General features: G+C 38.0%; 1 protein-coding gene across 3 annotated transcripts in view; it reads left to right on the top strand.

The window, feature by feature from the left end:
* arfgef1 (ARF guanine nucleotide exchange factor 1) overlaps window positions 1–25,270 on the top strand; it is a 56,025-nt gene extending 30,755 nt beyond the window's left edge. For 2 of the 3 annotated variants that reach the window (XM_039666827.2, XM_039666825.2), the window contains 33 exons: window positions 659–775; window positions 1,096–1,286; window positions 2,169–2,302; window positions 3,440–3,674; window positions 4,037–4,136; window positions 4,222–4,361; window positions 4,618–4,726; window positions 6,997–7,198; window positions 8,567–8,678; window positions 9,163–9,368; window positions 9,475–9,559; window positions 9,777–9,942; window positions 10,835–10,986; window positions 11,092–11,220; window positions 11,633–11,791; window positions 11,904–12,048; window positions 12,728–12,815; window positions 12,911–12,951; window positions 13,651–13,820; window positions 14,043–14,194; window positions 15,632–15,804; window positions 16,606–16,766; window positions 17,234–17,364; window positions 17,715–17,844; window positions 18,028–18,163; window positions 18,299–18,437; window positions 19,358–19,427; window positions 19,568–19,688; window positions 19,990–20,129; window positions 20,774–20,942; window positions 21,175–21,313; window positions 22,956–23,073; window positions 24,007–25,270. In XM_039666827.2, coding sequence (XP_039522761.2) covers window positions 659–775; window positions 1,096–1,286; window positions 2,169–2,302; window positions 3,440–3,674; window positions 4,037–4,136; window positions 4,222–4,361; window positions 4,618–4,726; window positions 6,997–7,198; window positions 8,567–8,678; window positions 9,163–9,368; window positions 9,475–9,559; window positions 9,777–9,942; window positions 10,835–10,986; window positions 11,092–11,220; window positions 11,633–11,791; window positions 11,904–12,048; window positions 12,728–12,815; window positions 12,911–12,951; window positions 13,651–13,820; window positions 14,043–14,194; window positions 15,632–15,804; window positions 16,606–16,766; window positions 17,234–17,364; window positions 17,715–17,844; window positions 18,028–18,163; window positions 18,299–18,437; window positions 19,358–19,427; window positions 19,568–19,688; window positions 19,990–20,129; window positions 20,774–20,942; window positions 21,175–21,313; window positions 22,956–23,073; window positions 24,007–24,171 — 4,625 coding nt within the window. In that variant the 3' untranslated portion in view covers window positions 24,172–25,270. The remainder of the gene's footprint in view (window positions 1–658; window positions 776–1,095; window positions 1,287–2,168; window positions 2,303–3,439; window positions 3,675–4,036; window positions 4,137–4,221; window positions 4,362–4,617; window positions 4,727–6,996; window positions 7,199–8,566; window positions 8,679–9,162; window positions 9,369–9,474; window positions 9,560–9,776; window positions 9,943–10,834; window positions 10,987–11,091; window positions 11,221–11,632; window positions 11,792–11,903; window positions 12,049–12,727; window positions 12,816–12,910; window positions 12,952–13,650; window positions 13,821–14,042; window positions 14,195–15,631; window positions 15,805–16,605; window positions 16,767–17,233; window positions 17,365–17,714; window positions 17,845–18,027; window positions 18,164–18,298; window positions 18,438–19,357; window positions 19,428–19,567; window positions 19,689–19,989; window positions 20,130–20,773; window positions 20,943–21,174; window positions 21,314–22,955; window positions 23,074–24,006) is intronic. The other variant, XM_039666826.2, reaches the window with a different exon arrangement.
* Window positions 25,271–25,601: the final 331 nt, after the last annotated feature.

Raw genomic sequence — 25,601 nt, 5'->3', positions numbered from 1 at the left:
TCATGTAAAGTGATTGCACCTCTTCATAAGACTTGGCTCACCCAATTCATATTATGGATTTGATTAATGACACCTTTATTACTATTTTGAATTTTCTCAATTTTAGTTACCTGGACTTTTCAACCTCTCAGGTTTCATTAAATGTATCTTCATTTTTGTTTCAAAGGTTAACCAAAGATTTTAAATGATATAAGGGTACGGCACGAGTAAATGATGGCATAATTTTCATTCCTCTGCGTACTATCCCTTTAAGTTAGTCGCATTACTATTTTTAGTTTGTTTCTTTCCTCCTCTCAACACTAGTAGACACACAAGAGCATCTCTGATTCCTAGTCATTATAAGTTAATCATGTATTCAGGCTTGACATCAGAACAGATGAGACCCCCTCTAATGATGTGACACTGTTGGAAAACTGTGTCAGTGTCTCTCAGTCTTACGTAAGATTAAATGCTCCGCTTTCCATCCGAAGATCACCCAGTTACAGGCAGTGTGGAGTTCCCTCCTAACAGCACTTATTAAAGTTAAATTTGGAAACTGCTAACGTGGATTTACTGTGACAACACAACACTCTGTGCTTGGAGGGGAAGTCCTCCTATAGCACAATGAACGACTGACTTGACAGAATTCAAAGCTTAACCGTGCTCTGCTCTCTTTTAGGTGCGGCAGAGCATGGCACAGAAGCCACCGTGGAAGAAGAAAACCAGAACTATGAAGAGAAGGCACAGGAGATTGTACAGAGCATATTGCAAGAAGTCATAAACACAGTTGCTGGAGGCGAGTTGTATTCTTCTTGCTGTGAGGAGCTTAAGAGGACAATTGGACAGTTCAACCAAAAATGTGTGTTGTTCAACCAAAAACACAACAACACTAGAATTCCTGACCAATGAACACATACACCAGACAAGAACACATGAGGGAATGAACACTGTGCCCTCACAACAAAAGACAAAACATAGAGCATGTTGCATTTCTGGGTGAACTGTCCGTAAAGGAAGCAAATCTTATGTTGTTGGATTGGATAGCTTGAATTTAGAAGTGGTACACTTTTAACCGTCCCATTGAACACAGCTTGAAATCTGTTTTACCCCGTACAGATCTTAAGGAAAGCCGTGAGGCTGAGGCTGAGCCACCTGAGAGCATCCCAAACTCTCTGGAAGAGGAGGGAGGCTTGGGGAGCGACAACGAAAATGTTCACGCCAATGGCATCCCTGGCACGCCCATTTCTGCGAGCTTCACTCCGTCCCTGCCCGAGGACAGACTGTCTGTCTCCTCCAATGACACTCAGGTACTCTTGCAAATGTAATTGTTGTTTGACTGCATCGTGCCTCCAGAACTTTAATTACATTGATTTAACAGTTTAAAGATTGAAATTTCAATTTTAGACTTTCTTTGCAATATCACAAAGTATGATACCATCTAGAAAGAACCTAATCTTTTTGTCAAGTGTTTTGTCAACTGCTTATTAAATGTTTTGTTAAAAATGCTGCATCTTTTTGAATGAGCAACTGGAAGTGGTAAAGCATAGACACTTTTGGGAATAAGGGTTCTGTGGTGTATTTCGGCTTTTCTTCGAATTAAAAGTCCCATGTTATACATAAAATCTGAATATTATTGGTATTTTGATGACAGTTATTCCACAATAACTCTTGTAATGTCTCTCTGGGCTGCCCGATCACAGGAAGGAAAGATTAAGAACATTATTTAACATATTTAATAAAAGTTTTTTCTCGTATCAGCAGAATCCAATATATTTTGACCTCGAATTCATAAAGTACATAAACCAATTTCAAGAGATTTGTATATATTGACCAAAGCATATCTTGTTTTAGTCTTGCAGTTACCCTGTTTTGTAGTTGAATGCAGTAATTCATTACAATTTTAATGCAAGTAAAATAATCTGAAACACATGATTTATTTTGATTTTTAGGTCTTAAAAAAATACACTAATGTATTTGCGTTTAAAACCAAATTACAGACTTTTTAAGTGTCATAATTGTCCAAATATTTGTAGGAGCTATTGTATGTGGTTAATAGACCATAATACCAATTTTATGTTCTGTAGCATTTTTTATGGTTGTGGCATGTTATGTGCTATAGATGATGATTGATTTTCGCGGCAGTTAAATGTGATTGCCGTGAGAGGCTAACATGAGCATTTCTCCCACAGGATTCTGTAGCTACAACTGGTCCAGCACCAGGTGCAAAATTTTCCCACATTCTCCAGAAGGATGCATTCTTGGTATTCCGTTCTCTCTGCAAGCTCTCCATGAAGCCCCTTTCAGACGGTCCTCCTGATCCCAAGTAAGCCTGGTTTTCTAAATAAAACATCTGACTGTATGCAAATGGAATTGTTTGTTTGTTGTGACAAATGTTGTGCCAAAAATGAAATCTCCAGTCAGGGTTCAATTGAATTATGGTTTTGAGGTCTCTTTTCACATTCTAATATTAGATCTGTAATTGTTTGGAGACATTTTAGAGCAAGAGTGTTAAGGAATCAGCCATTATACTTTAGAATAGGGCTGTCAGAGGGCAAGAGATATACCTCCCCGTCAGTTGAAGAGAAAGGGAGCCATTAATCCCGGTGTGTCTTCAGAGGCAGTGAGGCAGGAAGCTTGTTTCAGTGCTATTGATCACTCTTTGTCAAATGGGACTGAGACCTGTTGACCTGTCTTGATTTACATCAGGGCATGACTTCGACTTTATGTATTTATAGTGGTGCAAACTGAGGCAAATATCACTATTATTATTGTAGCTACATACTTTATATTAAGGAAGGACAATAAAAGGGGGTTAAAAAGGACCATAGCAATGCCCTGACAACCACCCAGAACACAATAGAATTGACTAAAATTGATTGTTGTTCCAGTGCACCTTTGCAACCATTGTGGAAGTCAATCTTAACCGTTTTATTTCTTCTTAAAACAGGGCTTTAAGTGTAAAATACTGAACCGGTCCTTTAAAACTCATCTTTGATCACCAAAACATTTTTTTTTTCATTGGAAAAATTTTTTATTCATGCCTTAAAGTAGCTTGAATGTAAAGGCTATACCATTGTCTCATTTAGTATATGCATATGAATATGCAAATTAGCCCCACCTCCACTCACTCACACCAGCTCAGAGATCAACTCGTTGACCATCACACGCTTACTAGGTGATTTGTGACGTCAGAAACACCAGTGATTTTAAACCGCGATTTTGAGACTGTCTTTTGTTCACTGCCGTTTTAAAGAGAAAATGCTCAGCAATGGTGATGACTTATGAATTTGCTCATGGTTTGTCTTAAAACATTGTAAAAGAACACATAGACCTATAAATAACATTTAAAAGCTTGATTTTCACCACAGGAGGACTTTAAGATTTGTCTTTACCAAGTTAAGTTTGGCCTTGGCACAAGTATTTTAAATGGAATGCAGAATAATTTATTAACTCCCTGCAGATCCCACGAGCTTCGGTCCAAGGTCCTCTCGCTGCAGCTCCTCCTCTCCATCCTGCAGAATGCTGGGCCCATCTTCAAAACCAATGAGATGTTCATCAACGCCATCAAGCAGTACCTGTGCGTAGCGCTGTCTAAAAATGGTGTCTCCTCCGTCCCCGAAGTGTTCGAGCTGTCGCTGTCCATCTTCCTCACCCTCCTGTCCAACTTCAAGACACATCTCAAGATGCAAATTGAGGTGCCTGAACACAGTTCCCCTCGAATTGTAATATGTTTGTGTGTCTTGCCCTGATGGCGTCAGACTGTGGAGCGTCTAGCTGACAGTGGGGATTTATTTGAGCTGTGGTTTAAGATGAAAGCTTGCAATTCTGCCTCAGTCTCTCTGTTTGTGTGCCTCATTTCAGACAAGTGTGTTGGAATTTATTGTTTGCAGTGTTGTGTGTAGTAATATTTCTCACTTCGAACAAGTTATGCAAGAGTCTTGACAACACCATCTGTTACTGATTTAGTTATGATTTTTTTTAGGTTTTTAAGTGAAAAACTGTATTTTTCACCAATTTTATGACCAATTTTAAAGACTGTATTTTTTTTTCTCCTTAGGTGTTTTTCAAAGAGATTTTCCTTTATATTCTGGAAACGTCCACAAGCTCATATGACCACAAGTGGATGGTAATTCAAACCCTAACTAGAATATGTGCAGGTATGAAAGGCTTTTCTTAATGTCACTTTCAAAGATATTTTAGAGGTTTTCTATGAGTAATTCGATGATATTTCTTCCCTCACAGATGCCCAGAGTGTGGTAGATATCTATGTTAATTATGATTGTGACCTGAATGCTGCTAATATTTTCGAGAGGCTGGTGAATGACCTCTCAAAGATTGCACAAGGACGAGGAGGCCATGAACTGGGTACAAACCCACTTCAGGTAAACAAACGGATTGGTTCACACTAAAAATCTTTACTACATTCGCCCTTCGCTCCCTCATTTAGTTCATGAGCTCACAAAAAGACATTTTGTATGTAAGTATGCAGTATATGCACTTTGTATAGAAGTATATCACTTTTATGATTTTTTTTAAAGTTTAATAGTCCCTGTTCTACTTTTATTTATTTTTTAACAAAAGAAAAAAATCATGCTGATTTGGAAAGGGTTAATTACTAGAACTGCTCATTTCCCTCAGGAGCTGACTCTAAGGAAGAAAGGACTGGAGTGTTTGGTGTCCATTCTCAAGTGTATGGTGGAGTGGAGCAAAGACCAATATGTCAACCCCAATTCCCAGACAAGTCTCGGTAAGGCAAACCATCAGCCTCTGTGGAACAAAACATCAATACTGGCTCCTCAACCAGAATTTTGTTTAGCCCCTCTATATCCTGATATGCTTTGGATCCAAGCGGGCGCATTACATATTCCAGGTTACGGCTCTGGCTCTCCTAAATTAGTCTTCTCTGAGTGAATTTTCGCTGCTTTTCAGAGGCTTCAGGCTTGTGCAGAACCAAATGGATAAACAGTTGCTTTTGAGGACAGTGCACTAGGAGTCCTGTGCCTCAAAGAGAGGCAGGAAATGCTATTGGCCGTGATGGCAACAAAGGCCTTTCATCTTAATCAATCAGGCTTGAGGCTATTATTCCTCACCAAGGCATTCCCTGCCATCAGGGGAGGTAGGCTGCAAGCTCCCTGAACACTGCAAAGCAGAGCTTCTCGTATGAGCTGGGAACGTGCGCCAGGCTAAGGACCCTATCTCTTCGAAGCGATTCGGGTTTAATCAAGCTTGGCTTTATTGGGTTTGAGGAGGAGATGATCTGATGGACCCTGTAGCTATTTCCCTGTAGCCTCATGCCCACTTTAGGCTTTCAGATATCAGCCAATCAGAAACCAGAGTCGTACTACTTCAAAATGACCACTGAAAATCCATCCTTGAAACCACTAACAACCACTCAGAACACTGAACTCTTCTTAGTAACCACTTAGCAACACCCTAGAAACTACACAAAAAAACCTCTTGGAACCACATAGCAATACGTAAACAACCACTCAATATGCCTTAGCAACCATCTGGAAACACCCTAGAAACCACCCAAAACACTTTTGGAACCCCACAGCAATGCCAACTACTCAAAACACCTTAGTAACCAGCAACACCATTGGAACTATAGAAAACTCTTGGACCATGTAGCAATGCACTAACAACCACTCAATACGCCTTAGCAACCACCTAGAAACCACCCGAAACACCCTTGGAACCACATAGCAATGCCCTTGAAACTACACAAAAAACTCTTGAAACCACACATGTTCACAACCACTCAATACGCCTTAGCCACAACGTGGCAACGCCCTAGAAACGCACACAAAAAAAACAACAACTTTTGGAACCATTTGCCAACAACCACTCAATATGCCTTACCAACAACCTGGCAACGCCCTAGAAACCACCCAAAACACTTTTGAAACTTCACAGCAATGCCTTATAACTACTTAGAACTAGCAAACACCCAGGAAAACACTGAGGGAAAAAAACAGGCGTGGAACCACATTAAATTGCAAACAAATAGTCACAATAGAAACCACCTAAAATAGTGGTTTTAGTGGTTAACATGGATTTTTTGTTTTAGAAATGTAGTAGCCATGGTATTTTAGTGATAACAATGTTTACAATGGCAAATCAAATAAAAAAAATTGTCTAACCTTTCATCTTGACCAAATTGCCAATCTTAAATATACAGGCCTTATGTCCTAATCGACCAGTCCGACTGTAGCATACTTATCTGAGTAACCCTTCAGATGCATTATGTTTGTTTTGTAACACTAATTAAGACTTTCTGGTTCTTGTGTTCTCATCATGGTGGCCAATCAATCTTTGTTCTTTTCTCTTAACGGACGCACATCAAAAGGGAGAGCAGGTAATGGCAGTTTGTAGTGACATTTAGTATTGATTGCATTAGCTTTTGTTGCGTAGACTAGACGGTGGTCCCTTAATAGTTCTTTGTGTTGTGGCTGTATTAGCTTTTGTATATCATTGTATACTATTCTTTGAAGTTTAAGATGAACGGGCAAGTATTTCCCAGCTGCTACTGGCTCCTCTTAATCTCTTAGAGCTATGAGAAATGAGGAAGTGACCTGACGGCTCATGTTACAGTGATCGGTACCCGCTAAATCTTTTACAGTGTTTCCAGTGTGTAATTAGACCCTGCAAACTGCAACCATGGCTTCCACATACCCAAACCGTCTGTTTATCTTGCTTGCACCAACTTCAGATCTGATTCTTTGTGTATTCAGGTCACACTGCTCTTCCTCCAGTCCCTATCGTGCCGTTTTTGGGATACGAGTCAGTCGAGGCCAAAGACTTTATTAGAGAAGTGTTGTGTTGGGAAACTCATATAGGGAGCGGAGTCAGAAAAGAGACACATTTCAGCCAACCAAGACTCCAATGAATCATGTTGTCTCTAGTCCCTAGGCTCCAGGGGCTCATGGTGTTTCACAAACTGGGCTCATCTTTTTTTTTTTTTTCAGCTTTCTCTGAAATTGCATCTGAATTTCATTTCTCTTCTCTCTCGATCAGGCCAAGAAAAGCCTTTAGAACAGGAAACCAATGAGTCAAAGCATCCAGAAACGATTAACCGCTACGGCAGCATAAACTCGTTGGACTCCACCGCCTCGTCAGGCATCGGGAGCTACAGCACACAGATGTCTGGGACGGACAACCCTGAGCAGTTTGAGGTCCTCAAACAACAGAAGGAGATCATAGAGCAAGGCATTGACCTGTAAGCCATTAAGTTGGATGCAAAAGCATAAAATCTATCTATGCACTATTCATGCGGTTAACAAAATCACTATCAATAGAAATTTGAATGGAAATTGCTTAGTTTACCTATTTATGTCCAGTCCTGCTCCTGGAGGGCCACTGTCATGCAATTTTTCCATAGTATGGAAAACATGCAGCTGTCATGCAGAGTATAGCTTCAACCCCAATTAAACTCACCTGAACCAGCTGATTAAGGTCTTCAGGCATACTAGAAACTTCAAGCAGGTGAACTAATGTCTGCAGGATATCGGCCCTCCAAGAGCAAGTTCTGTAGCACTATCAGAGCCAATTGGAATTGTAAAAATAATTGCTTTCGATAAAAAAGCAGGTTTCATAAAACAATACCTCGAACAGTTGAAATGTTCGGCTCAAACAAACAGCTATCTTAAAGGGTTCATCCAATTTCACTTGATATTTTGATATAAAAGGTCTACTATAAAATTCTACTGTATCTTTCTGGACTTTTTCCACTGAAAAAAGAGACGAAAACTCCTCGTTCTGAACTTCTGCAATTTTCACGTTTTGGACACGTGAACTGCCCACATTTACACGTCATTGACACCTATTCAGTGTTCAGAAACTAAAGAATAAAATGTATGAAAGTGTCAGGGTTTTTGTTGTTTCTGGAAGTGTGTAGCACCTACTGCTCTGTACTTTCTTCTGAAGAAACTGTTTCAGTCCATCTATAACATTTTATAAATCTGTCTTAATGTATTTCAATGTTTGAGTCGTAGCAAAAAACAAAACGCCTATTACGCCTGTTATCTTGTTTTCAAAGGCGGGAGTCATGCAAGACAGTTCTGGAAGGAATTATTTTTAAACCACTTTGACGACTCGGACATTTAAGAATTAGCAAAATAGCAAAATAATTACCAAAAAATGCTTTGTAATGAGTTTGGTCCGCTGGTTAATCCATGTCGTTACATTGCAAAGTCACGTCTTTTTTGATGGGCATTGAGGAATTTATTCTGTAAATGTGTTTCCATCGTAGTTTATACGCATGTTTTCTAATCGGAAGAAACGTTTATCCGACTCAATTGAGTACATACGTTGTTTTTTTTGCACATTTTTTAGAATTTATGCGCATCTTGGCGTTTCCATCCAGCATGTGTGTTTTTTTTTTTTTATGCGATATTCTCAAATGAAAATAGGTGGATGGAAACAACACAACTAAACTCTTTTTAGTGCAAATACCTTTACTAACATCATAACACACCCTTTCACAGACAAAAACACACTTCACACTTGACCTTCAGAACATCCTCACAAAATGCCAAATGTTAATCTGTTGATCACATGTTACTGTTTTATTTATCACAATCCACAGGTTCAACAAAAAACCAAAGAGGGGTATTCAGTACCTGCAGGAACAAGGCATGCTGGGAACCACGCCTGAAGATATCGCCCAGTTTTTACACCAAGAGGAAAGACTTGACTCTGTAAGACACGGTTTATCTACAATATTTTCCCTTACCTTTGGCCTAGGTCCAATACATTTTTACATTACAGCAGTATACTGTAATAAAACAGGGCTTTTCTGAAAAAAAAAAACCAAGGTAAATAAAAATATTAGGATGCTCCAGACAAGTGTTGCCAAACTCCCACTTAGAGATGATTTGATCCTTCAGTGTGATGAATCGGCAACTCATTTCCTCGATCATCCGGCCTCAAAAGACAAGAGATCTCCTTTTATCTGCCCTAAAATTAGGGCACTTCAGCCCGAACAGCCCTCAGCCTCCTGAATGACATGAGATATGCGTAGATATCTCAAACTGATATCTTCTCCAGTCTGCAGTGTATGCCAGTGTTGCTTTAGAATATAGCATTGAGCATGTGTTTTTGAGTTATAAAACATGATTTTTCTGCTCTACCTACACAAATCAATATGTGACTCATTACCCCCTTCTATTTCCAACCTGACAGATCCAGGTAGGAGAGTTTCTCGGAGACAACGATCGCATCAATAAAGAGGTTATGTATGCCTACGTCGACCAAATGGACTTCCAGGGCAAAGATTTCGTGCCAGCCTTGCGCATGTTCCTCGAGGGTTTCCGACTGCCCGGAGAGGCCCAGAAAATCGATCGACTGATGGAGAAATTTGCTGCTAGGTATTTAGAATGCAACCAAGGGTGAGTGCAGCGGTCTCCTTCTGTTTCAACAGATTAACCTACGTTGCTAATTATGTTGCAAACACTGCACTCAGTCGCTGTTTGTCTCTTTTGTCTCTCTCCTTAGGCAAACACTGTTCGCTAGCGCAGACACCGCATACGTCCTCGCGTATTCAATCATCATGTTGACTACAGATCTACACAGTCCGCAGGTTAGTGCACCTAGTGCTGATTGTTCACTGAAATCTGCAGCGAATAGAGAATGCATTTTCTTTTTTTATTCCCGAGTCTATGAATGTTAATGTGAGCGTCTGAGCTGGAAATGGCGTTTTGACATTCAATCTTGATATGTGAGCGGAATAGTTAAATCTAGGGTGATGGATGTTTCTAAAACGCAACTGATCTGTTGTTTCCTTTATCGTGGCACAGGTGAAGAATAAAATGACGAAAGAGCAATACATCAAGATGAACCGAGGTATCAATGACAGTAAAGATTTACCGGAGGAGTATCTCTCAGCCATTTATGATGAAATTGCAGGGAAAAAAATATCTATGAAGGAGACGAAGGAAATACATATCAAGTCAAATAAGCAAAGTGAGTATTTGGCATACCAATTTGAATCATGTGCATATAAAAAAGCTATGATTGGTCAAATGCCTTTTAATTATCGCAATAATGAGTTTGAGATGGTACATAAGTGGTTTTCAACAGGGGGACCAGGACCCACTAGGTGTCCAGATAACTTAAAATAATTTAAAACAACTAAAAATCTGGATATTTCTTTGTTTTTGGCAATTTTTTTTAACGATTATAGATATTTTTTATAATTATTAAATTAGTTATCATAATTTTTATTATGTTTATTTGTTATAGTAATAATAATATGATATATTGGCTACCATTTGGGTATTGGCTGATATATGTTCATTTTTAATGTTAATTTTAATTTGACCGATATATATTAAAGCTGATGAATAATAGAATTTTCCTTCAGCTGAGATACTTCAGATGCGTGCTGTTTGCCATGATGGTTTTGAATTGCTTAAAATATGATTGGAATCACTTCAAAAAAGGAAAATACAGTTAAGTGCAACACGTGCAGCTCAAATCTGTCATATCAGCTACTTAAACTTATAATGAGAAAATTATAATTGTGTGCTTGGAACGTGGCTTTTAATGGCGAGGCTTTTTTTTATTTTTTATCAGGCTCTCAAAAATGATACAAAAATGTGGATTTAGATTAATCGGCCGATATATCGGTTATCGGCTTTTAAATATAAGTAATTATCGGTCATCGATTTTCATATCGGTGCATCTCTATAAAAAATATATAATTATTATTATTAAAATACAAGCTATTGGACTTCAGAGAGAACAAATGAACATTTTTGTTCTGCTGTCTCTGTAGGGGTATAAGGAGTATTCTGATATTTAGAGGTGAGGTTTGTGTTAACCTATGGTCCTTTTGCTGTTGTCTCTGGATCAGGTGTGGCCAGTGAGAAGCAGAGGAGGCTTCTGTATAATGTTGAGATGGAGCAAATGGCAAAGACAGCCAAGGCTTTGATGGAGGCTGTGAGCCACGTTCAGGCGCCCTTCACCAGCGCCACCCACCTCGAGCACGTCAGACCAATGTTTAAGGTAGTCTGTCCATGCATATACATATAAGGTATTCTGTGCATGTACTTTCATACACATTCTGTTTGGATGCAAACACCCATCCCATATTATCCTGTTCTCTCATAGCTGGCCTGGACACCCTTTCTGGCTGCGTTCAGCGTGGGTCTGCAAGACTGTGATGACACTGAGGTGGCTTCTTTGTGTCTTGAAGGGATCCGCTGTGCTATCAGGATAGCGTGCATCTTCAGCATTCAGGTAATTTCACACATTGCCTTAACCGTGGAGAGGTCATTTAGATGGATAGATTTAAATTTACCGAAGCCTAGAAAGGCCTAGCGTTTGCTTGAAATGCTATTCAGTCTCTGTCTGAATAAGTGATTTTTTAAAAACTTCAGTCATCTTTGGCTGGAATGATCGACTGCTTAAAGGAATAGTTGACCCAAAAATGAAAAAATTGATCCATACATGTGGAATATACAAAAAAATATATATTTTGAGGAATGCGCATATTGCTCTTTTCCATACAATTACAATGAATGAGGATTGGAGCTGTAAAGTTTCAAAAAGGATGCAGCAGATCATATGACTACATTCGGTTGCTTTCAGTAAGAAACAGACCAAACAGAAACCCTCCGAAAGGTTTTTGTTCTCTGTTGATTTATTCCAGTTGGAGCGAGACGCGTACGTTCAGGCTCTGGCCCGCTTCACGTTGCTGACAGCTAGCTCGGGCATCACTGAGATGAAGCAGAAGAACATCGACACCATCAAGACCCTCATTACAGTGGCACACACAGATGGGAATTACCTAGGAAACTCTTGGCATGAGGTGACCACTGCCAAACCCTTCTCTTTGATTGGCCCGCCTGTTTCCTATGTGATGTGATGTGATTGGCAGATTTTGTTAGGTAGGCTATTATCATATTCTCTGTGCGCTGCAGATCCTGAAGTGCATTAGTCAGTTGGAGTTGGCCCAGCTCATCGGGACAGGAGTGAAGGCTCGGTACATATCGGGAACCGTACGGGGGAAGGAAGGCTTCATCACCAGCACCAAGGAACAGACTTCTGACGAGTATCTGGGCTTGGGTCAGTCAGTCACACTCCACACAAGAAGCAAATATATCATTATTATAAATGTTTGTTGAAAAAGACTTTTGTATAAAGTAAGGGGGTAAAAAGCATAGTATAATGAGTGATTTTAAGTTATATATATATAAGATATATGTAATGCATATTTAAATTAATAGCTAAATGTTAAGAAATGAAAAAATGTTTTCATTTTATTTCGAATTTTGGTCTGAAAGTGAATTTTTTTCCTTTTTTTCAGATATTGACATAAATTACATATTAAATGTTTTTTTTAGAAAAAAAATCTTCATTAAAAACTTGATTTTCACCACATGGCGACTTTATTAACAAGTGGTCAAATTAATAGCTAAATGTTTTGTCATTTGTCAGATTGTTTTAAATTGAGTTAATGTTTAGACTGTAAAGTAAAGCGAGTGTGATGTTGAATATGATTTGACAAAATATTGCCTGAATTTAAAGGGCATTTTTGTCAAAACACAAAAACCATGACATTGAAAACAAGCACCATCAGCATTGCAGCTTTTCCATTTGCAATTACATCATCAAAAACGTTTTATCCAAAGATAAAATGTGATCCATTAAGATTGCTATATCATAATCCAGCATAATTATCCAGCAGTGTGGAATTAAGTAGGCACTTGTATAAATAATCCAACTGTGGTTTTTCTCACAATAGGAGGGAACGTTGATCGCAAACAGATCGCAAGCATTCAGGAGTCTATCGGGGAGACCAGCTCGCAAAGTGTGGTAGTCGCTGTGGACCGGTATGATGGTTATCGTTAATTCTAATGAACCTCATAATGTTACAAACACTAATATGTTCCTGGAATGCTGTTAACGCTCATATTCTTCTCTGCAGGATATTCACAGGCTCTACCAGACTTGATGGAAATGCCATCGGTTAGTACAGGACTTCACATTTACAGTTATGCATTTGACATACGTGCTTATTTAAAAACTTACACTACCGTTCAAAAGTTTGTGAGTGGTAAGATTTTTAAAATGTTTTTGAAAGAAGCATCTCCTATGCTCACCAAGACTGCATTTATTTGATCTAAAATACAGTAAAAACAGTAATATTATGCAATGTTATTATCATTTAAAAGAACCGTTTTCTATTTTAATATAAATTAAAATATAATTTATTCATGTGATGGCAAAGCTGAATTTTCAGCAATCTTCAGTGTCACATGATCCTTCAAAAATCATTCTAATATGCTGATTTTAATGCTTCAAAAAGCATTTCTTATTATCAGTTTTGCACTTTTTTTGGATTTTATTTTTATGAATATAATGTTTAAAAGAACAGCATTTATTTGAAATAGAATTCTTTAAAATTTAAAGAATTCTATTTCAAATAAATTAAATTGATACATTAGATACATTAAATTGACCAGAAGTGACAGTAAAAACATTTAATGTTTTTACTGTCACTTCTGGTCAATTTAATGTATCCTTTAAAAAATATTTATCTTACTGATCCCACACTTTTGATTATTTGTGTCGGGGATTTGAACTCATGACCTTAGTGTTGCAAGCGCCATACTACCTTCAGTTCTGAGAAGATTAAAGTGTTGTGTACCTTGCTGTGTCTTGCAGTGGACTTTGTCCGATGGCTGTGCGCTGTATCAATGGATGAATTGGCCTCCCCTACACACCCTCGAATGTTCAGTCTGCAGAAGATCGTGGAGATTTCGTACTACAACATGGGTCGTATCAGGCTGCAGTGGTCCAGGATATGGGAGGTTATAGGGGATCATTTCAATAAGGTGAGTTCAAAGCAGCCACCAAATCAACGCTGGAAGGAAATCGGTCCATGAAGAGTGTGTCTCGGTGGCTTTGTACGATATCAGAGAAATCTAATGACGCTTTTAAATTTCCCTCTGCCTGTGGGAGGGCATATCTAATAGATTGAAGAAGAGACGAAAATGAAAACGGCACTCTCGTTGCTTTAACATTTCCCGTCTATTTCGCTCTCTGTTTTGACACAGGTCGGCTGTAATCCCAATGAGGATGTTGCTATTTTCGCTGTGGACTCTTTGAGGCAGCTATCCATGAAATTTTTGGAGAAGGGAGAGTTGGCCAATTTCAGATTCCAGAAGGATTTCCTCAGGCCGTTTGAGCACATAATGAAAAAGAACAGGTGAGCGTTTCAATTTACACTGCAGTTAAGACCTTCATCATACAGCATATGGAGAGTGTCAGTTGAATAACCAAACAAATTAATGAATGAAGTGTATGGTTTGTCGTACAACTGTGCAAGTCTTCCCTTAAGATGGGTTCAAGGCTTGCTGGTTTTTCTCTCCGGCGGATGTACTGCTTCTAAATGTCATCTTCTGAAGGGCTCTGTTCTAGATTCAGGAGACTAGAGCGCCTGCCTCCAAGTGTTTTTAAATGTTCATCATCTCATTTTCAGTGCCTTGTTTACGTATATAAAATGTTCTCCTTTTAAGGAAAACATTTTTGATGTTTCAGGAAATGTATTTTAGACATAAACAGAAGATTTTGTTTATTAATCATGTCACATTCGTAGTGTATTGAACTATTGAGAATAACTAAAAGGTAAAATGCCTACATTTTTCAATCAAGTGACTTTAGCTCCATAGTGTAACATTTTCAAAGACAAACTATTTTTTTCTGGAAACTTGCCACTGCTTTAAGTCATGGATTTTTTTTATATTATTTGTAAAAAATCCCCTCATTTTTTTTTATTAATTTTAATTTATATGTAATACAAATTTAAAGTAATATAAAAAATTTTGGTAATGCTCAAGTCTAAAATATTCAGAAATATTGGAAAATACTTATACTTATATTGGAATATAAAATGATTTTATATTCAGCAATACTCACTCACTCACTCCACTGCATACTGTGACCCCTTTTGCCTCGATCTGGAGGATATCGCTGAGGTATTACTCCAAAAAAGGTCACTGACACGCATGGGTATACCTCTTCCCATCATGGCAATCTGTCATGCTGGTCGTGTTTGACCATTTGTTTGACGGGCGTAGTAACAATAACTAGGGGGCGTGGCTTTTGCGAACGGTCAATTCCTCATTGCGCCAAAGCCTTTGGCTTGCTCAGTTGGGGATATTCAAATTAAATGACCCATCATACCATTGATCTGCTCTACCAAACTTGGATGTCTTTTTTCCAGTAATAAACAAACATTGTCAAGTTGTTTTGATTGATACTGTGAGGAAGCTTTGATACAATCTGTATTGTGAAGCGCTATATAAATATAGGCTATTTGACTTGACTAACCAACTACTCAAAGTTAGCTAGACGGCAGCCTGACTACTTTAAATTATAAGCTGCCCGGCAATGTTCACTTTCAAAGTAGCTTCTCCATCAGTGGAAAGATATATTAGCTCATATGGACCCTGCAGTACTCATTAAGCTTTGTGAGTGAACACACACACATATACACAGTGTCAGAAGCCATCATGACTAAACTCCATGACTGATGGAGATAAATGAACTTGTCTACACACGTTTGCCCCTGCAGAATGAGATGAAGAGGCAGAGCGTGAGCATATATTCCTGCTTTATTTACCCTCTTCTTCTCTATCCACAGATCTCCTACCATTAGAGACATGGTAGTTCGCTGCATAGCCCAGATGGTCAACTCTCAGGCTGGGAATATTAGATCAGGGTGGAAGAACATTTTCTCCGTGTTTCATCTCGCTGCCTCCGATCAGGATGAGAGCATAGTGGAGCTGGCCTTCCAGACAACTGGACACATCGTCAGTAAGTGCATCTGTGGAGATCAAGGATACTCTCATAGATAGGAATAAATAATTAAGAGCCTTTTTAATACACTGGGGTTCAATAGTCTGAGACCACAATTCCTCTTTTGTTTTTTGTTTTTGTAAACCTGGAAATAAGCAGAAAAGTTTTACCGCTTAAAGATTGAACACAAAAAATTGGCATAAAATTGATAAAGAAAATTCATATCACGTGTGATCACAACATTGTTTACTTTATTATGAAAATGTTTGTATGAAATTAGAAAAATGCTAAATAGAATTTTTTTCACTCTTGGATTTTTCTTGCAACTTTTAGATCCTACTTTATATTACTGCAGTATATAGTTCAAGTATTTATTTTATTTTAAATTATTTATTTTTTAAATTTAATTCTGCCTTTTTTTTTCTGTGCACGATATTATATATTTTTTTGTACCAGAAAGTAATTTTAGTTTTATACTGTATGAATACAGTTATTTAGATTTTATATATGTTGTATATACTTATAATTAACTACATTTTTGCGTCTGTTGCTTATTTTTTTAATGCAAATAACGTACCATGCATGTAAAATGAGCAACAAACCCCTGCCGAGCTGCTAAATAAACCGAATTAGTCAGTGATATACTACACATGGGTGGTCATATGTTAATGTAATCATGGTTGTCACCATTGCCATGACGATTAGCTTTGATGGATTGAAAAGGAAGATTTGCATTGTGAACATTTACTTTTAATTCATTTCTTTTTGTATAAAAATGCTGTTTGTAAAAGGCCTCTGTCGTCTCTTTTCACCTCGCAGCGAATGTATTTGAGAAGCATTTCCCAGCAACCATTGACTCCTTCCAGGACGCTGTCAAATGTCTGTCTGAGTTCGCCTGCAACGCCTCATTCCCCGACACCAGCATGGAGGCCATCCGTCTCATCCGCCACTGCGCTAAATACGTCTCCGACCGACCTCAGGTCAGTGATAACGAGTGCGCCCTCCATAACTCTGAATTATAACCTGACCCCGGGTCAGGCTTTCCGCAGACATCCTCTAAATAGATTACACTTAAGGAGACCACAAGGCACTTTTAATGAGGAAACTCTCATTACCAGATGCCTTAATGAGCAAAACCTAAGGCCTTTAGGAAGTAGATGGAAATTGTAAGCAATATGTTTTCTGCTCTTCATGAAGGGTGATTGTGTTATGAGCTGTGTGTGTGCCTTTTAGTCTTGTGGTGTTTCTAAAGTGAAGATTAGTGAAGGCAGCCCACAAGGAGACCTCCACCTCATCTCAGCAAGGGTTGCCAGATTGGGGCAAAACTCTTTTGATCTGTAAATACAGCTTATAGTCAAGCGGCATGTGTGTTCAGGCGTGTGCTTGAGTGTGTGATATCAAAGCAAATGTGGCTCTGCGAGTAAACTGCTTATGCTTGTGTCGGCAGGCATTTAAAGACTGCACCAGTGATGATATGAACGTCGCTCCGGAGGACCGTGTCTGGGTGAGAGGCTGGTTCCCAATCCTCTTTGAGCTGTCATGCATCATCAACAGGTGTAAGCTGGACGTCCGGACCAGGTCAGTGCCAGATCCACAATACAGCCAACAGATTTTTTTCAGGATTCTTTCTTTGATTAATATATAAAGTTCAAAAGAATATTACAGTTTCCACAAAAAAATTAAGCAGCACTGTTTTTTTTTTTACATTGATAATAATAAGAAATATTTATTGAGAAGCAAATCACCATATAAGAATGATTTCTGAAGGATCATGTGACACTAAAGGCTGGAACTTCAGCTATCACAGGAATATATTAATTTTTAAAATATATTAAAACTGTGTCTGTTTTGAAATGTTTTTATTAGGACATGTACAGTATTGCCAATCCCCCTCCCTCCTGAGAGTATATTTTTGTTTTGTTTGTCAGGGGTCTGACAGTGATGTTTGAGGTGATGAAGACGTACGGTCACACCTACGAGAAACACTGGTGGCAGGATCTGTTCCGCATTGTGTTCAGGATCTTTGACAACATGAAGCTTCCCGAGCAACAGACTGAGGCAAGTCAACGTCAGCAATGAAGTCTGTCTTGGAAGAAAATGCGATTTTTCGGACAACCAGCACAGATATTGCTTAGACAGGCACTCTCTCTGGCATTAATATGATCAGATGGTACCACTGCATTATCTTTATATCAGCAGAAACCAGCATGGCTAATGTTCTGTTTTGTGTTCTGTTTTTAGAAAGCGGAGTGGATGACCACCACCTGTAACCATGCACTTTATGCTATCTGTGACGTTTTCACACAGTACTTTGAATCTCTGAGTGATGTTCTGTTAGATGATATCCTCTCTCAGCTCTACTGGTGTGTGCAACAAGGTCAGTTTACAGTACCAGCAAGAGACAAGATACAATTGCAGTACAAAAACACACATTATGCAAAATACCGTTGACTAGAAGATTCATAAAATCTCACTTCAGGTCATGATTTCACTTGCATATCTCTCCTTACAGATAATGAGCAATTGGCGAGATCAGGCACTAATTGCCTTGAAAACGTGGTCATCCTCAACGGTGAGAAGTTTAACCCTGAGACCTGGGACAAGACATGCAACTGTATGCTAGACATCTTCCAAACCACCATCCCACACATGTAAGTGTTTCAGAAACTGGAAAAACAAATGCCATTTATGTCCCTTGTATGAATGTGTAAAGACTTTTAACAAGGAATAACTTTTAATGGTAATCCTAATATCCAATATATCATCATATTTTCACTTTAAGTAATGAACTAATCCATAAATAAAAATTAAAAATAAACTTTCTCCTAATGGCATCCTCGTTTCAAGAATTTGAACTCTTTCATGACGAGTTTCATTAGCATGTTTTATGTTTATCAGTAATGATTGTCTTGAAACATCAACCCTGTTATTAGGATTTTGTACAGTGATTAACTGATTTTTAAATACTCAATATTTGTACAAATATCGACATTAAACATCTTGAAGCTAAATGAATTGTAAAACTTTCTACCCTGTTTGGTTTACAACTATGAATTTGGACAGTAAACAACTGATTATTATACTTCTAATAAACATTTTGTTGCTAAAATAGCTGTACAAAAGTCACTGTTACTATGATTTTATATTGTAACTACTGATTATTAAATACTTGATACTTGTAAAAATAAAAAAATACTGTAAGAGTTAACCCTGTTAGTATGATTTTGAATTCTAAACTACTGATTTCTAAATAAATATACTTTAGAAATATCTGCAATAAATTCTAATAAATGTATTTTACTACCTTACATGCACAGATAGCATTTTTAATGTCAAAATGAAACCGTAAAACTTTCCGCCCTGTTACCATAAGTATATAAAACATTTTTAAATGTATTTTAGCTTGACATGGCAAGCCTAGGCGTTATTATATCCTAACATAAATTAAAATATATTCATTTAGCTTGAGATGGCACAATGCAATTTATTAGCGCTTCAAAACACTATATTTGTCTGACAGAATACCTGTTGTACAGCATGACCCTTTTACTCATCTATTTGTTGTTTACAGGCTGTTGACGTGGAGACCGGCTGGTACAGAGGGAGATCACGTGACTCAGCTGGAATCTGATAAACAGCTGGTATGCAAATAAGTTTTCCAGACTGTGCTAAATGTGGAAGTGTTCTACGCTCATCACACCCAGATGCTCTTTTATAGCACTGTGCTGTATTAGTTCCTTTAATGTTGTAATATTAATAAGTGCTTATCTGGTGCTTACAGGACTCCATTTCCCAGAAGTCAGTGGATATTCAGACTCGGGCAGATGACCAGCAGTCTGTGAACAGTATGGAGAAGGCTTTGTTTGACAACCGCAGACAGAGTCAGTTCAGTGTTGCTTTAGGCACGTATCATGGTGGCCAACCATATTGATTTTTTTGCTTCATTACTTTGTATCTTTTACTTATATTTCATAAGTAAAAGATTTGAAACTCAACAATGAAATTTTAGCACTCATAATACAACAGTAAAGCCACATATGACCAGTTAAAATCAAGTAATCCAGAGATCCATGTAATCATTTTTTCATGAATTGAATTTAACAGTGTTGTTTTTAGTGCTAATTTCATAATATGCCCAAAACACATTGAAACATATCAGCTGGTCAGCTTTTAATTTTGTTCTTCCATATGTGACCTCCCCAGAAGCCCAGGAACAGAGGCTGTTTGCGGCTCTGCTCATAAAGTGTGTGGTCCAGCTGGAGCTCATTCAGACCATAGACAACATTGTGTTCTTTCCTGCAACCAGTAAAAAGGAGGATGCTGAAAACTTGGCAGCAGCACAGGTACCAGCTCAGGATCTTTACAAACTCTTATTACGAACAAATCTGCCTTTTATTTATATATATATATATATATATATATATATATATATATATAAAATGTACTTTTGGCTACTTTTTTTGACAGTTTCGTATAGTATTAATTCATATTTTTACATTTTTGTTTTATTTTTATATTTTAAAGTTTTTTTATTGAATTTAAGTTTTAGTAATTTATGTGCTTTTGTCATTTTTTTTAAATCTATTTCTATGCAGTTTTCATTCATATTTGTTTCATTTTTAGTTTGTCATTGAAGTACTTCTAATTATTTCAGTTAGTTGCTAAACTAACATTTCTAATTTTCATTTATAGTGTCTGAGTTATATATAATATAATATATAAATTCCAGCTCTATTTTAATGATGACAAAAAACAACAGTGGCCCATGCTTTGTGTGTGTGTTTGTGGAAAATAATTTAGCTATATTAGTAATAATATATTACTTAAAAGTATTGTTTTATTAATAATAAAAGAATAATTGTTTGGAAAAGCCCTTTGCAAGGCCAGAACTGTTCATTGACTTGATCTTATTATCTGATTTATGATTTACTTACATGATGAAGTTCTAGTCAGTTCCACGGTGTAAATGAAGTGTTTTTTCCTGCAGAGAGATGCTTTGGACACCGATGTACATGTAGATACTCAGGACCAGGGAATGTATCGCTACCTGACCTCAAAACAGCTCTTTAAACTGCTCGACTGTCTGCTGGAGTCTCATCGCTTTGCCAAGGCCTTTAACTCCAATAATGAACAGAGAACCGCACTGTGGAAGGCCGGTCAGTACTAACTGATTTCCTTGAGATGCAATAAATATATCCAGTGTTATGTGTTGATTTCTGTACATCTACAAAAGCCACCACGTCGCTTACAGGCCACGTCGTATCAAGTCCTCCGTTATCAGATAGAGCTACCCGTGTGGCCTAATGGAAAGTCTTTGTCACGTCTGGCTTGATTTCTTCTCCCGTCCCACATTAAAAGAGCTCATTGTGTCTCCGTGTGTGTGGTCAGGTTTCAAAGGGAAGTCGAAGCCCAATCTGCTGAAACAGGAGACCAGCAGCCTGGCGTGTGGCCTGCGTATCCTCTTCCGCATGTACATGGACCAGAGCAGGCAGGACGCCTGGGAGGAGGTGCAGAGGAGGCTGCTCAAGTAAGACATCACTGTCACAATCGTGACTGGAACCGCTGTGCTCTCAGGCCCTGTGGTCATGTGAATATTATTCGGCTAATTATATGCTCATAGCTTCTACTGTCTTTCGTGCATGGTACAGTTCACATCTTCCCTGTCTCCATTATAGCTTAGGGACGCCGTTTGATATTTTAATAATAGACTGCCACTATAACATAGAAATGTTTTCAGTGTATGCATCAGTTCTTTTTGAACATTTTCATCTCAAAACCGTGATGATATTGAAAATCGTGAACATTTCGATGAAATTGTCATACCGTTTCATCCCTAACGAAATGCACCCATTATTCTGAGTGAAATGATACTATTCCAATACAAGTAAACTTTTCTTAAAGATATATCCAATAGGATCCTTCTGGATAAACTAGTAAAAGGTTTGATGATATGATCCAGAGATTGTCCTACATGAACCCAGCATAAATAAGACTTTAAATGTGCAGCAGATGATTTCTGACACTGTTGTAAGTGGATTGGACTGATTGGCTACACAACAAATGTGTAGCCAATCAAAAGCAAGAGAGAGATTTAGAAAAATGACTGTAGAAAGAGAGATCGCTGAGAGACATTACAATCTCACTGGGAAAAAAATAGGGTTATGATCAGGCAAGAGCTTTCGTAACCACGTTAATATTAGAAAAGGTTTCCAGCGCTGAAGAGACCGACGCGGGAAGGCCTGAAAACATGTCGAAATTGTTTCTGTTTCATATAGTAACATGGTTTTAAGAGTGCTGCTGGCAACTAACAAGAAACTCTTGCTTACATACACGTGTACTGTATGTTCATGTTTTTTTTTGTTTGTTTTTTGTGCATCATTGTCGTTCGTTAGTCATCTTTGTTATATTTTTTATATTTCAATTTGGGGGCGGAGCAATGAAAGTGAGGGGTTAGTTTAAGTTGATATCAAATATTAGCAGTCTTCAACAACGATTTTCACTTACTGCACCTTTAATTGTAGAGTCCTCCAATGTTCAATCTGCAAACACTTGGAGTTCAGAAGGGCAGTGCATTAAAAGCCATGTTGGTTCTTCATTCTAATTTGTTCATTTTTATGATGGACAAAGGCCATTCTGCCTTATATTTCCTGAAGTGAGTGTGTGGGATTGCTTCATTGAATTGGGATTGGTTCTATGGCTTGAATCCAACAGAGAGATACCATTTCATGCACCATTAGGGCAGTGTTTTGTTAGATTAGTTGGGTAAGAAACATTAGTGGTTGCGAATTAAGCTTTAAATTGAAACGCACTTCACTGAGCTCTAATTTGACTCGGAGTCTCAGACCCGTGTCCTCCCATTTAGTATGACTCTCAGACTACACTGCTAATAGGGTTCAGTCAGTCATGAGGAAGAGGACAGGTCAGACTCTGACTTCCATGTCTGCAGGAAGACTCTAATCATTCGCGAGGCTCACCGAACCCAGTGAGAGAGCGTGAAGACGCGCATAACCAGGCCAAAGGGGATTTAGGTGAGATTAGGTCATGATGATTGAAGGAAGCTGCAGGGCTGATGAGGGGTTATATAAGACAATGAAGGGGAGGAGCCTATCAGAGGTCACCAAGCCTACACTCAAGACATTTGTGGTTGATATGGAATATTTCTCTTTCAGCGTGTGCAGTGACGCTGTGGCTTACTTCCTGACGCTGACGTCTGAGAGCCACCGTGAGGCCTGGACTAACCTACTGCTGCTCTTCCTTACCAAAGTGCTCAAGATCAGCGACGACAGGGTGAGTGTCGGGTTCATTGCAGATAGACCTTTAGTCCAGCTTTTTCCAATTGGGACTGGGAGTTTACAGTCCTCTAGTGGGGCATGATGGAACTGCAGTCTGTGATATTTGAAATGAATCAAACAAATGCAACATTTCAACTTTTATTTTTTAACATGAATATTTCCAGTCCTAGTTTTTGGTCGATACAGCATTCAAGTATACTTAATAGCATTAAATAGAAAGTTTTGGTTACAGTTTTATATTAGTGATGTGAAATAAGTAGTGAGTAATATTAATCAACTATATGTATTTACTATAGGGTTAGGTAATTATACTTTACTATAGTGATTTATAGTAAATTAAGCATGTGCAACTTTCTCCTAAAATAAAGTGGTACCAAAGTTTTTAATAAATATTTTGCTTTTATATATTTATTTATTAGTGCTGTCAAACGATTAAAATATTTAATCGCGATTAATCACATTAATGTCATAGTTATCTCGCGTTTAATCGCGCATTTTTATCTATTCTAAATGTCACTTGATTTCTTTTTTTTCTTTCTCATTTTAAGAAACTTCTCGGACCAGCAGCATGTGTCCAAATTTCAATCCTAACCGTTCAATTTCATCAGAAACGATCTTATAACAGGGCTTTAAGTGTAAAATACCGAACTTGTCCTTTTAAAATAAACTTCTTACAATAACTTACCAACATACTTAATTCAATTATTTAGGAAATATAAATTGGTAGTCCATATCACAGGAGCTGGATCTGATTCATATTCACATCATTAATGCTCAGTCATTTTTAATGTCGCTCAATCAGAATACTAATGTCAATACTGCAGGTTTATGTTGTTATAACCAATTATAAGAGAACACCTGGCGCTAATCCTCAACGATTACACCAGGGAAAAGTAATGTAATTAAACTATTCTTGTTCTCTTTTCAGTTCAAGGCCCACGTGTCCCGATATTACCCTCTGCTTTGTGAGATCATGCAGTTTGACCTGATCCCGGAGCTGAGGGCCGTCCTGCGCAAGTTCTTCCTGCGCATCGGATTGGTGTTCCAGATCACCCAGAGTTTGGAAACAGATCAGCCTCCCAACGACGCCTAGAAGCAGCAGCAGTGCCTGTCCCTGAACGCCACAGACGTCTGAAACACTGCAGGACACGATCATATGATCTCCTCTAACCATGTCAGATATGACGGTACTAAAATCAACCCCCCCGCCTACCCTTTCAGGATCGGCTCTGGACAAACAGCTAATAGCAGAACAGGAACAGTCTCCCACCCACCGGACAACTGACCAGGCCTTGTACAATAGGATCAAATTATGTAGAACATCATGAAGATGCTGAATATCGCTACTACTATACAATTTGCTTGACCTTTGAGATCCTCAAAAGGTCCGGATATAATTCAAAACGGTGTCTTGGCATTATATTAAAAGCTGTTTGAAGAATGGCAGAAGGGTTGCATATCAAGCAATGTGATGTGATGTTTCTCAAGTGATTCAGATTTTTTTTTCTTTTTGTTGCATTTGCACCGCTAATGGCTAACATTAGCATAAATAACTCAGAAGAAACTAGTTGTACAGAATTCCAGCTTTGTAATATAATCTCACAACACTAGATTTTGTTTTCTGTATCTTTTTTTTTTTGTTTGTTTGTTTTGTTTGTTCGTTGGTTTGTTTCTCGGAAATTTTGCTGCACTTGTTTTCTTGATCAAAAATGCACTGGAGATTTTTACTTTTGTGATAAATTATTGAACTATGCCATCTTTCCCTCCATAACTGTCCAGCTAGAGATTTCTAATACGATACAAAATGATTAGTTCAATTTACTCCATTTTATATACGCTGACACTTTTTTAATTAAACACAGAGGGCAACTGAGATCCTTTTAAAAGGAAAAAAACTGGAACTTGAAAATTGAGGGTGACTTACGTGTGAGCTGCATCTGAATCACTGGTTTGTATCCCTATTTGAAGTTTGGCTTCACTCTACGTGTACAAATTTTTAAAAAAAAGTTAATATATTTAAAATCTTCTCTTTGGTTTTGGGGGTGGGATGTATTGTATAGAAATTAATGATAGCTGCGCTTTAAAACTTGATGGAATAAGGATCTGAAGCATTCCTGACTAGTGGGGGTAAACTGTAATGGTACAGCCCTGTAAAGTTTTCTATATGGAATAAAATGATCTGTACAACTCTACGACACTGGTCTTCATCGCACATTCTAATCAGGTCATGGGTCAAGAAAGATTTGGAACTGGGAGCATTTGCCCTAATGAATTTTGAATCATTTTAGGGTTAGGGGTTTTTTATAACCTTTGAAGGCCCACCAGCGACTACCAATATAAAAAGCTAGAGCTTTACATACAATTGAAATAATCTCAGGGAAAAAAAAAATGAAAATACACACTATCATTCAAAATTTGGTCACATTAAGACTTTTTTTTTTGTTCTCAAAAAAAAAAAGAAGTAAATGCTACTTGTATTCAGGATCGAAACACATGGTTGAAGACAAACCTTTTTCTACATTG

Source organism: Pimephales promelas, chromosome 22 (genome assembly GCF_988280905.1).
Source record: "Pimephales promelas chromosome 22, fPimPro1.hap1.1, whole genome shotgun sequence".
NCBI classification, from domain to species: Eukaryota; Metazoa; Chordata; class Actinopteri; order Cypriniformes; family Leuciscidae; genus Pimephales; species Pimephales promelas.
The sequence above is the reverse complement of the archived record's forward strand: the minus strand, read 5'-3'. Positions and strand labels throughout refer to the sequence as shown.